This window comes from Odontomachus brunneus, unplaced genomic scaffold, assembly GCF_010583005.1.
Source record: "Odontomachus brunneus isolate Ranch 3 - 2012 unplaced genomic scaffold, Obru_v1 Obru_scaffold_006, whole genome shotgun sequence".
NCBI lineage: Eukaryota > Metazoa > Arthropoda > Insecta > Hymenoptera > Formicidae > Odontomachus > Odontomachus brunneus.
Window position 1 is genome coordinate 2,040,613 of NW_022639456.1, and position 13,107 is coordinate 2,053,719.

The 13,107-nt window shown below is 37.2% G+C and overlaps 2 protein-coding genes across 6 annotated transcripts in view; both read right to left on the reverse strand.

Annotated features, from left to right (window-relative positions):
* Window positions 1-1,601: 1,601 nt before the first annotated feature.
* On the reverse strand, window positions 1,602-7,075 carry LOC116852808 (glycerol-3-phosphate phosphatase-like). The gene is made up of 4 exons (XM_032833498.1): window positions 6,610-7,075; window positions 6,296-6,544; window positions 5,967-6,218; window positions 1,602-5,802 (listed from the first exon to the last, which is right to left on the reverse strand). Exons 1-4 carry the CDS (start codon window positions 6,695-6,697, stop codon window positions 5,459-5,461), a joined length of 933 nt encoding a protein of 310 aa, XP_032689389.1. The 5' UTR covers window positions 6,698-7,075; the 3' UTR covers window positions 1,602-5,458.
* Window positions 7,076-9,693: 2,618 nt separating this feature from the next.
* Window positions 9,694-13,107, reverse strand: part of LOC116851881 (glutamate receptor ionotropic, delta-2-like) — a 10,047-nt gene continuing 6,633 nt past the window's right edge. For 4 of the 5 annotated variants that reach the window (XM_032831786.1, XM_032831777.1, XM_032831795.1 and 1 more), the window contains 5 exons: window positions 12,789-12,891; window positions 12,407-12,693; window positions 11,979-12,323; window positions 11,489-11,888; window positions 9,694-10,045 (listed from right to left, as the gene is read on the reverse strand). In XM_032831786.1, coding sequence (XP_032687677.1) covers window positions 9,764-10,045; window positions 11,489-11,888; window positions 11,979-12,323; window positions 12,407-12,693; window positions 12,789-12,891 — 1,417 coding nt within the window. In that variant the 3' untranslated portion in view covers window positions 9,694-9,763. The remainder of the gene's footprint in view (window positions 10,046-11,488; window positions 11,889-11,978; window positions 12,324-12,406; window positions 12,694-12,788; window positions 12,892-13,107) is intronic. The other variant, XM_032831769.1, reaches the window with a different exon arrangement.

Consider the following 13,107-nt stretch of genomic DNA (forward strand, 5'->3'; position numbering starts at 1 on the left):
ATATATATATATATATATATATATATAGTAATAATATAGTAATATTATACTATTATATAATAAATAACTCTCTCTTTCTCTTAGAAACGGCGCCGGTCAATCGTCCTTCGTCGCTATTTTACGGCGCGCCGATAGTGTTCCTCCGTGTTCTTGCCGATTACTTGCGCGAATCGACGACGCTCCACTTCTCAGGACTGTCGTGAGATATCCTCGTCCTGATTTCGTTGTCGGCGATCCTTCATCCTTGAATGATCCTTCTCGTAGCGTAAACGTGACGATTGGCCGGTACGATCATAAAAAATATACACACTACATCCACACGTACATTACACACAGACACACGCGCGATTAGAAACGATAATCGAGTTAATGTCCTTTGAACTTACTAGACGAATTGAAAGGGACGATGCTGTCCTCCCTCCCATTTATCATCCAGTCTTAATTTTCTCTCTTCTTTCCCGTGTCCCGATCGAAATGCAGAATCCGCCCGTCCTTCGCTCCCTTCAGCTCTGCTCCCCCCCGCCCTTTCCAGCCCGTCCACTTCGCGATAATCCTGGTTTCTGCTTTCGCTTCGTCTCTTTTAGACTTCGATTCGAGATTTCGGTCATGGTGCTATAATATCTGTACATATACTTATAAAGATCGTCGCATAATCAATATCGCGTTGCGATGGATAATAATTATTAACGGTTAATCCTATTCTTATATCGCTGCTCCCACACTGCTATTATCATTGTCACGGATATGTTTTACTGTCGTTATTATTCTCTACCATCATCATAGCTATTATTACGATTACGATTACGATTTATTATTATGTTATTATTATTATTTGCAACTAATGTACTTATTATACTGAATAATCTCTACATCTCGACGTTATCGTCAGCGGCGCTATTTAAGTCAGGCGAATGTGAGGAAAGGCAAACGCTAGATTAAGACCAGATTCAGGTTTTCGAGATATTTGTACGTTATTCCGCCCGCAGCAGCTAGATTACGCAATAATCGCTCTTCTGTTTGATATCGACTGCCGTTTACACGCTGTCGCGTGCATTATGCATGCCCTTCTCTTCGACATAAATAAAAAGCAGCAGTGCGAGCGTCACATGCATACGTACGTACACAAATGCGGCCTCGAGCACCACGTAGACGAAATTCTTGTATCAACACAGAGCGAATTTTTGTCTGATTTAATTGGACAAAAGATCGAATTGAATTCTTATGCCTCGCGAACCAAAACTTGCTGATACCTCGCCGTTTAAGTGGAGAAAAAAAATCGAGTCTACGTTGAGGAAATTCGCCAAATCTTTTCCGTCGGCGAGGAAAAATTTATTGCTCGAATATCTAACATATATCGCTGATAAATTTTTATCTTACTATCTCTCTTTATCAAGCGTGTTATCGGAAGATACACGTAAACGGTGGTCGAACATCTCGCTTTTTCTCTTACTCGAAGTAAAAGCCTTTTTGATTCGAGGTACTTGATACTTTTCGAGAGTGATAATTTCACCGAATTTCTCTCCAAATGCGTATCACTTTCGTTAAAATCAATATTGCGACGACGATGGCGACGACAAGGATAACGATAACGGTGGACGATGTCGGCGTGCCAAGGGAGGCGGGAATTTATTCTTAAAAAGCAAATATATATATAATACATATATATGTATAAAATATATAATATAAACGAAGATAACGATATTAAGGGTAATAACTACGACAAAAAATGACTGCTCTATACTGCTAAAGTACAAATGTTTTCATTTAGTTGTTTTATAAGACGATATCAATTCGTTAGAGCTCAGGCTGCGCGTTCACGCCTCGCATTTAGCGTCGAATGCGGCTGTACGGCCACGTCGACTTTCATTAGTCTCACGATGAAAATCGTGGGATGATATCGCGCGTATAGAACGTTATATCAGACCGAGAGAATCAGACGACCATGTGTGTGTGTGTGTGTGTGTGTGTGTATGTGTGTGTGTATGTGTATTCGATGCTGAACGCGAGGCGTGAACGCGTGTCTAGATTTGTAGCGCGTCGGTTGTGAACATACGCACAGCCCGACGCGCGTGTATGTATATTGTATTTATTTGTTAATCTCTAAGCGTGTGGCGCCACACAAGAGCCACGCGTGTATATTCGTACAGGGTGTGTCAGAAATTCGCCAACTTCTCATCGATCATGGTATATCTCTACCTTGATGAAAGATTGATCCGACGTCGTGTCCCTCTCGCTTTGCGATATCCAACGTTAGATCATCCTGCGACCGGCCGTTAAATTAGACTTACGACGAAGTCTGTCTCCGACGTGACGTGGAAAATAAAGCTGATCAACTGAATTGTGACTTATTCATGCGTTTAAGATCTAATTTCGCGTTCAAAGATCCCCGATCGACTCCTCGAAACACTTCTTCGAGCGAAGGAGAAGCGAGCTGGTTTTTGGGATACCCTGTATCTATATATATAAAACGCATTCATACGCACACACATACACGCATATCACATGACATATTCTTCTACTGTATCCGAATGCATGACGAACGCATCCTTCCCCATTTCGTCCATTTCGCGAAGCATGAGAGGTATAAATGTTCGATTTTCGTCTGGTCGACAATCACAGCGGTAGCGTCACGCACAGCGACATTCCAGCAGAACGAACAAATCTCTTTCGGTTTTGGTGTAGCATCGTCACGAGATACAGAGTAATTCAAATCTACGTCGCTTGATTGCGATCTTTAGGTGCGCGTGAAGAGAAAAAGAAAATGAGCCGGAATTATATCGATGAAGAAATTTAGCTCGCAGACACTTGCATTTTTAACGAGGGGCAATCTCGTCACCTCGCGATTCGACGCGATCGTTGAATATTAGTGTTTCAAGGTGTGTAAGTAAAACAAAAAAAAATATATATATGTATATTTATTTCGTATTTTATTCGCCATGCGATTCGAGAACCAATACTTCTCGGAGTCTCTGACAATCAAAAGCTGTCTTTGGAGGAACGACTCGGCTAAAGTGAGGAAAATTCGTGAGAGGACGCGCGGAATCGCTAATGCGAAACTTGAGAGAGGAACATTTAGACCGAGAAACGGGTATTTGACGTAAGAGAGATTTGTTTAAATCTTGCTCACACGAATTCTGGAAAACGCGACGCGATATCTTTATACTTTTACTTCCGATGTAATAATAGCGGACGACCCGCGATCGCGATATATTTTTCGAGAACAGTATCTTTCTTGTTGACGAAGAAGATCCCCTTTAGCAATTCTGGCGTCAGAGAGCATCGCATGTCACCGGAGTACGGCGGCATACTTTTGAGTCACCCTGTACGATCGTAAAGTCACCACACTAGGGAAGAATTTTTTGAAAATTTGTTTGTGGGGAATAAGATTTCGCTTAAAATAAACTTATTTCGCTTTATTTTAAGCTTATTTTAAGTTTATTTCGAAGTTTATTTTAAGCTTATTTCGCTTAAAATAAACTTCGTACCCCACAAGTAAATTTTCAAATACTTCTCTCGGTGCATTAGCGACGAAGTCACAGCGTTTTGCGTGTCCAGCGACCTAGATCTCGCTATTTCCATTGAATTCTTCTAATCGATCGTGCCGTCGATTTTATCTCGCACTTCAGAAGCAATTATACGCCTGTGGCGTGCGTAACTCGTCAATTCGCCATACACTGAGAAAAAATATTTATTTTTATTTGTGAGAACATTTATTTGTGGAATAAAGTTTATTTCTGCGAAAAAACCATATTCCATAAATAATTTTTCAAGTACTTCTTTTTAGTGTAAAACGCGAATTGTCTTCGACACGGACGAATGTTAGATTTCGATTCGCGTCAATTTATTATTACAATTCTAAATTCGCAGGCTCACCGATTCGTCGTTTTTCTCTTTCTCTCGGAAGGAGTGCTCGTAATTCGTCTCAATAGGCTTGAGAGCGAAGTAACGGTGAATAATACGCGTAGCAGTGGTAAAACTCTCGCCACAATTTTCTGAGGATGTTAGATAATTGCAAAAGTGCATGTGGAAACCTTCGCGCTCTTCTTCTACTTATCATCAGCCTGCTCTTTTTCCCCTGCGATTGCACACTCGCTTATCCACCATCGAAATCACAAATTATTCAGACGCGCGTTCAAGTATCGTCCGACACCGAAGTATGTATACGCGAGAGATAACTTGTGCCAATTAACTAATTATCATGAATGTGTATGTTCGAACGCGAAGAACGAGAAGGAAATCTCGACTTGGATTCGGCGTAAAAAGGCACGGGAAACACCAGGGAACGTATCCTTGGATCGCGTTCAATCGGTGTTGCACACAATTTCGCGCGAAGTTTGTCCTGGTCCGCGAAAGACCTGTGACGATTGCCACGAGAACAATTATCATTGCGCGCGAGGAGCCAATTAGTTAATTATTAATTAATCTATAGCCGATTTTCCTCGACGTGAACCGCTCTCGTTGAGATTCAATTGCGTATCTCGAGTACACGTTGTTCTGTCTCTCCGTGGCGTGTATCGTATGTAAGAACTGTGATTTACAGGAAACCTCGGAACCTTCCAAACGTAGTCCAAAAGCTTCACACACACATACACACACACACACATACATACATATGTCCGGGAAAGCCCGCGTCCGATTGTCGGGCGTCGTTTTTAGAGCGAATTTCTTGTAATTATCCATTACACACGTTGGTAAATGAGTGTTACGCTGTCTCGCTACAATATACCGCATCGAAGCCGTTTAATCGATTTAGCTGTTAAGAGATTTACGACGGAAACTCTCTTACGAAATCAATAATTGGATGTCTCTACGTAAGATATAGGCAAGTGCACCGCTAACGCTCTTCTGCGTAGATTAAAAAGAGAATTGAAAGACCCTGGTAAACTAGTAGAAAGTGTAAGATACACGAAAACGTAAAAAGATAACACACACACAAAACTGACACATGTACCGCGCTTCTTTTGTATAACGCGTTGAATATGTTTCATTGTTATGAGTTTACGACAAAATCTAGGTAAGGATTACGAATCCATATCTCTCTACCATTAAGTTTACCATTATCTACATATATATATATATATATAGATATATATTTGAATAATATATTGTATTATCACAACTTGCACATATACACAAACACGCCAGGCTGTTTTCCCTTGTCCTAATCTCTCCTTCCCTTCCTATTTTTTTTCCTTACATTATCTTTTATTCATCCGAAACGTGTATCATCCCTCTCGGGAAAAAAAGGTGTACTTTTTCATATAAAAGGCATTGCCAAAATAAATATGGGGTTGGAAGACTTAAGAAATATGCGGTGCAATTGCTTGCTCATTTCAACGCCTCCATTATATCGCCCTTGCAAAATGTAGAAAACGTGAAGGCGAATTGTAATATCCTTTGGATTTTACGCAACTCGTGTAACCGGGAGTGAGATCGTAACGTTACCTAACAGGTGATCTTATGACGCTTCAGTCTCGAGTTGCTTCAAGTAGCATAACAAGTCCCCGAGCGCATCAATGTAATAATTAGGCACTAAGTCTCGTTCTTCCTGCTGTTTGGATTGCTTCCACTTCTCAATATCCGACAAAGAGTTCACTCCCGTCAGGACTAACAGAGTCGTAAATCCATAACGATTCCCAAACAATATATCTGTGTTACACCGATCTCCTATCATTAGAGTACGCGTTGGCTCAATTTTGTATTGTTCCATCAGCACTTTGGCCATGTATTCTTCCGGTTTACCCATGATTATTGCTTTCCTCTCTGCGCTGCATTCTATGCACCTGACTAGACTTCCAGTGCCTATTAAATTTAAAACATTATAGGCATTTAATTGGAATACATTTCATGTGAGTGCATTCAATATAATATATATAATATAATTAAATATATATATATATATATATATATATATATATATATATATATAATATAATTCAATATAATAAATATGTCTTGATACGTGCCAGGTATAATGATATTACTATCTGTTGGATATCTCTCATCCGTATTGGTCCCAATAAAATGTACATTAGGATTATTTAAGTAAGTAGTTGCTTTCACCATCTTACGATAGCTGAAGTGCTCATCATATCCAACTATAACTGCAGATACATCAGGATCTTTCTCAAAAATATAAAATGGCTTGTCTTGGCTGACTACATCTGGTCCTATCCCACAGCAGGAGATATCAGCCAGCTCCAATTCTTTTGCAATCGCTATATCCAAAATAGATATTGAAATTAAGCAATTGTACAGGAGATATTTCTTAATATAACTAACTCAGAGATTTTACCTTCAGAACCGATAACATATACTTTCTTGGTGAAAGCTTTGCTTTGTAGGTAACGAGCTGACAGATTAGCAGTACACATAATATCATCTCTGCAAGCTTCAAACTGCAAGCTCTTGCACTTTTCTACGAACTCGTCGCGGGTCTTCGTGCTGTTGTTGGTCACATAGAAAACTCGCTTGCCCAGCTTGCGGAACAGATTCAGAACATCCGACGCTTTCGGAAAGGGTGTCAAGTGCAGCCATAGCACTCCTAAAAACGAGATCTACAACTACACTATCATCATGCAAGTGTATTTCAGTGTGACTTTTACTCACCGTCACAATCAGTCAGAACAGTGTCGAACGAGTTCAAGAATTTCAGGACATCTTGATGGATCAATGTTTTTATATTTACAACGGACATAGTTATCTTCTAGTTTTTCTCTTTCTGTCTTTTAAAACGTTCAGTACCACGTATTCGATGAATTTTCTTTCATGAACTGAATGAACGTCACTGAATGTTTGATAAGTTATATTAAATTCCGATTAGTTATATTTAACTTATCACATATATAACACAATCATATGACCTTTAACTTGCGATTATAGCCAAAAATATTTGACATCATCAAGTGAGAGCTGTACCGAATAAGAAATAGCAAACCTGTTTTTCTTGTTGCCCTCTGAGGGCAGCACAATTTCGTACGTTAACGTGGTTTTAGTAAAACGTTTTAATTTTTATATGTTACGAATACACAAAGATAATTTACTAATTATATATTTTGTTATATATGCATTATGCATCAAGATTGAGTTATTCTTATTTTCGACTACAAAAAACACAATTCAACAAGTTGTAGCTATTGTAAAAGTAACAATAACGGAACGGTTTAAGAAGTATTTTACAGTTTGTTGAAGTCTCGAATTTTCAAATATATTGCCGAATATAAAATCTGTGTTTTGCGTGCAATTCTACACGGATACTAATCAAAGACGAATGCCAAAACTTTGGATAAAGTTTGTCAAATTGCACCTTGTAAATAAAGCATTGCATATGATTACATAACATTGCATTAAATAATATTTTATCACTTAAAATATAAATCTTTACCTTTAACTTGCCGCTGATTGCAGGGCGATCCTTCTTCATAGAGTTATTCATCATTAGTAGAAGTAGAAAGCGTTCTTTCTGCTTTTATCACTCACAGAAAGGATGAACAAATTATGTACAACATTTCATAAAACATAAATGAATAATTAAAAATTTCCTCTTTAAAGTGTATCTTTCATGTTCCTAATAAAACAAAATTATTTATGTAAAAAGTACTTTATACATTTCGTTTTAATATTTTAGATATTAATTATTAATTTAAAGTGATTGTGTACTTTATATATAAGTTTTCAATAATATTAAATAGTAGATATTAAAGTATTTGATTAATAAGCGAATGATTCCGGGTTCAATCCGTGTGTTAAAAGTCTTTTCTTTTAATTTTATTAAAGTTCGTCTGACTTGACATTAACGTGTACTACTTAGTACTGGCTAAGACTGCGTTCGGAAACATTACTCTCTCGTGTGTTTCGTGATTTCAGTGGAAAAGTAGTGGGGGTACTGTGTGCCTTCGTGTGTCGAGTGTTTCCGAACGCTTTCTAGTGTGACTTTAGTGTAAACTAGGGATCTATTTTCTGTATTTGTACTGTGAAGTGATGCGAAAATAAAAAGGTTATTAGTTTGTTCTTTTCAGCTTTATCTTTTCTCACTCTAACTTATTGCACTAATTCAGCAGTGCAGCTGAAAAGAACAGACCATATAACGTAGGTAACTAGTAATTCACTTTTATTTCAAAATTTTTTTATAAAAATGCCTTGTTTGAGATATTTTATCATACTTTCTTATATTGTTTAAAGTAAAACAGCTTATATAAGTGGTTTAAATAATATTGAACTATTTTTTAGCATAAATTATCCTCTTTTGGGGATTTCCTGAATTGGGGGATTCCTGAATTAGACCCGAAAAGATAAAAATTCAAAAAAGATTCAACCAGCTCACACCGACTCCCCTCGCTTTTTCGTCGAGTGGTTTGGTGGCACACGGTGTGCCTCTCTCTCCGTTTCCGAACGATCTCACACGAGTGCACACCGAGCCACACAGGCTGCGTTCGGAAACATTACCCAAGTTACCCGTTGCGTTGTGAGCGAAATACAAGCGAAATCACAAGAGTGAGATAAAAAGAAAGGGAGAGTACTCGAGTGATGTTTCTGAACGCAGCCAAGGAGGGTTATAGGAATAAGTTCGAACCGCGCAAATTTAAATAGGTAATGCTCTTGGAATTTGGTTTGTTCGTGTCATAAGGCAATTTTTGGCAATCGTTTGGTAGATATATCAGATTGTTTTTGGGTTAGTTTACATCAAACATTTGATATATGTATTAACGTCTTTATGTTGCGGTGATTAAACCGAGACTAATAGCGTGTTCGACTGGCCCTGGGTTAATCGCTCCGAGAGCGATTAATGACGTCATAAGTCTCTACTAGCCAATCATAAAGCTTATAAGTACTTGTTTGACCAATAAACGTAGGCTGAATAACCCAGAGTGGGTTAATCCAGAGCCAGTCGAACATGCTATAAGTATATCATCAACTATATATATCATTTTTAGATAACTCTTTTTGTTCCAAAATGCTAGGTTATTCTACGTTACTCTCTTCTACTCTGTTTTCCCACTAAGAGTTCTATAGAGTTGACCGAGTAGAGTTTTGGAACGCAGCCCTGGGCTCCTATTTTTTATATAGTTGCGTATACGTAAGTTTTACTGCGCAGGTTTAATTATACTATAAATTACGTATACGTAAAAATTTCAAGAATAGGGGCCCTGGATAGTACTAAGACTGCGTTCTTTTTGGGCGCTCACGCGCTGTAAGCGCCATTCTGTCTTTATCGCTCATTAGATGCGGAAGATAGAGTAACGCTTATAAGCGCTTAAAAGCGTGAGCGCCCAAAAGGAATGCAGCCTAAGTGGTACACGTCAATGTCAAGTCAAACGAATTTTAATAAAATTAAAAGAAGACCTTTAACACGCGGATTGAACCCGGAATCATTCGCTTATTAATCAAGCATTTTAATATCTACGCAATAAGTCAGATATACCCTCCTAACCAGTATAACAAATGCTCCAAATTAATATCTCGAATATTAAGAAATATTAAACGAAACGCTCGAACGCGGATCGACTTTTCCTTAATGTTATCAATATTTTGAGAATCGGATTTACCTGAACAACAAAAACATCAACTTAATTAATCTCATTTATTTAAAATACTAGAAATTTATAAATAAAGAATATGTAATTAAATCCATAAATCTTGATCTAACCTTTATTTTAATTTTTCCTACATTTTAAAGTATATCTTGATCTAAGATAATCTTGATCTAACCTTTATTTTAATTTTTCCTACATTTTAAAGTATATAAAGTCCAAATGTGATTGTCTTAGGTTTTCAATTTGTGGTTCTTATAGAATGTATCCAAATGATACTTGTCGTATGTTGGATCTTTTAAAACGACGTATTTCCAATACAGTATCTCGGCTAGTAAAGCTACAGAACTAAAAAAATAACCGATTGCAAGAGCAACAAAAGCGGCATGCAGTTTAGGCAGATCCACCAATCCTTCTTCAGAGTCTGACTCTTGCCGCGATTCGGTAATCTTTGACCACTCCATGACATCGCTTAACCATTTCTCTACTAAGCCGATTTCCATCATTCGTCCCACCTAAAATGCGAAATACGATTTTGTATTATGTAATACTCCCACACATGAAAATAATTTTCGTATCAATAGGCTAAGAATATTTTATACATGCTTAGTGCTTTCAGAACTTACTTTAACTAGAGTTTCATTCATTAGGAATATCCAAACAATTTTGCATAATTACATATTGCGTATACATAAGAAAATCAAACAATCATAATATATATAGTAAAAGGATATCTTTTATACATATTTTACATTAAATTAGTCAATTTCCTTATGCATATAAATGATGCTATTATATACTATAAGTTTATTTAGGTTTCAATAAGGTAAACTCTAATTAAAGTAAATTGTGAAACTAATGTTGCAATTCTAAGCATAATCGTAAGTCTCGTAACTTGTTCTCGTAAACTTGTTCTCGTAACTTGTTCTCGTAAAATTCGTAAGAACTTATGATTTACAAGTCTATGCAATATCATGTCGCACAATTAAATTGTAAATATCATAAATTGCATGAAATCGTAGATATTTACGAGTAATTGTACGACATATGATATTGCATAGACTTGTAAATCTATTCATAAGTTCTGATGAATTTTACGAGAACAAGTTACGAGACTTATGATTCTGCTTAGAATTGCAGCATAAATCTTATTATCGTACTGATACGCACGCGTTCATAATTTGTGAATCCACAGTGATATTTTACGTAACAGACAAGTGAATTCTTAAATTTCTACAAAATACGTCGAAGTAAAAAAATATATCCATTAAATGGCATTTGTAATCGATTGAGCGCACCTCTAAGATTCTCGAATACTTTACTTTTGCTTTAAGGCTCCTGGGGAGTTGCATCATTCATTTCTTTTTAATGACGTCAGAAGCGAGAAAACGCATGCTAAAAATTCCTGCAAAGTACGTCGAGATAAACAGATATATCCACAAAACGACATTTGCGATTGATTAAGTACACCTCTAAAATACTCCGTACACTTTCCTTTTGTTCTAGCAATCAACAGATAATTATAAAATAAATGTGACGTGCAATTGTCTTTTCTAATCTAATTTCCTCATTATCTTGTCATATTAATTTTCCGATTATCTATTGATTTTTAGTATAAAAGAAAAGTGTACGAAGTATTTTAGAGGTATATTTAATCGATCGCAAATGTCGTTTTGTGAATATATCTGTTTATCTCGACATATTTTGCAAGAATTTTTGCATGTGTTTTCTCGCTTCTGACGTCATTAAAAAGAGATAGATAATGCGACTCCCCAGGAGCCTTAACAATCAATAAATAACCGTAAAATTAACGTGACAAAATAATAAGAGATTGCATGTTAAGGAAAAAAGTTGCATGTCACGTTAATTTTACGGTTGATCAATTAAGAGTTCTGTGGCGCATAGTCAGGTGTCTCAATGATGTCAATCAGAACCGTTGTGTTTCTAAAGATTAATACCGTTGAACGAAATACCAATATATCCACGTGCGGCTTTAGCGGAGAATTCTTTTCCAATCCTAATGCGATCGGCATATGAACGATGCATTCCTCCATAATATGCAGATTATACTTGATTATCGATCCGCTGGTCTCCTCGCTTTTGTTCTTTTTCCTGCCCTTTTCGAATATTTGTTTAGCTCGAACATGTCGCAATAAATATGAATTTTCATAGTAACAGAATGTTCCATTGGCCACCCGATTGATAGCTTCCTCTTCGTTCTCCGTCAACTCGAACTTGCTGCCGATTTCCTGGCTGTAAGGATCGTTAGAGGCGAGAAAGAAGTCCTTGCTCTCCTCATTCCATCCTCCTATCGGCAGTGACGCAGCTGTTAATTGCGCTAAGGTATCAATAGTTACTCTGCAATAATAAACGAATAAACAGAATTGAATATGGAAGTCGAAAAGAATTTTACATTCTAATACGTATCTTGTGTGTTGTATACTTTACGTAACGAAGGGATTTGCTAAAGTGGCCGTCATGCTGGCGCGATAAATCATGGCCACCAGAATGCAGAAGATCCACCACCATCCGATGAGGATTCTCATCGACCATGCGTCCGGCAAATGCGGCAGGGATACTTGAAGCTGCATGCTGTACGTATACAATAAACTATTCGGAAGATTCGTGAACAGATATAGATCCTTTGCGCTGTCGTATTCGAACAGTTTCTCGTTCGTTCTGCTGATCATGTATTTATACGAGATTATGTACTTCTGATAGAACAAGGCGAACAGGTAGAACAGCCCGCCGGCTATCAATAGGACGAAAAACAGCGCTAACCATACATTCAGTCTGAAAGCACAAAGAATGTTAGCTTCCGAGCATGTGGCAATGATAAAAGAGAAGAATTTTTACGTACGACGGTGATGGCGTACCTGAGAGGTAGTATCAGTAATTTCCACGAGTTATCGGTTAACGCTTCCGGCGTCAAGAAGGTGAGGCACTCCGTATTGTACGGCGTGGATAGGTCGAAATAATTCAGATGATGCACTGTGTAATGCAGATCTCCGAGGAAGAAGTCGGCGTTGCCGTCGATTGCTTCGCCGATAAGACCGGTGTAACTGTCGTTATCGCCCGCTTTACCCCATTTCTCGTTCACGATGTTAAGGGGCATGTAGTAGTTTGCCTTGAAATTCATCGCTTTCGCTATAATTTGCAGCAACTGTGAAACAATATATTGTATCTTTTGCATTTACTCTTTTTTTTACACGTGTTATCATCGTCGTTCTATAATTTTTCCGTAGACTTAATACGTACTTCGAACTCGATACCCAAAGCTTTGGAGCTTCCATTCGAGCTTTGATCATAGTATTCTCGCGAGGTTTCTGTCACTGTCGGTATATGCTCGAAAACAGCGACACTGTGAGTCCAATAGTTTCATTTAAAAGTCAAATCAATGAAATTTGAGAAATATAAAATATATATAAAAATAAAAATATAAGAAAATATAAGAAAATATAAAAAAAAATATAAAAATATAAGAAAAAAAAAATATATATATAAAAGCTAGAGCTGTTATATATATATATATATATATATATATATATATATATATATATATATATATATATATATA

Coding starts and splice junctions, on each gene's coding strand:
- LOC116852808 (XM_032833498.1), bottom strand. CDS start 6,697: ATGTCCGTTGTAAATATAAAAACATTGATCCATCAAGATGTCCTGAAA. Junction 6,545..6,609: donor TGTTCTGACTGATTGTGACG/GTGAGTAAAAGT, acceptor TCTCGTTTTTAG/GAGTGCTATGGCTGCACTTG. Junction 5,803..5,966: donor TAGTAATATCATTATACCTG/GCACGTATCAAG, acceptor TAAATTTAATAG/GCACTGGAAGTCTAGTCAGG.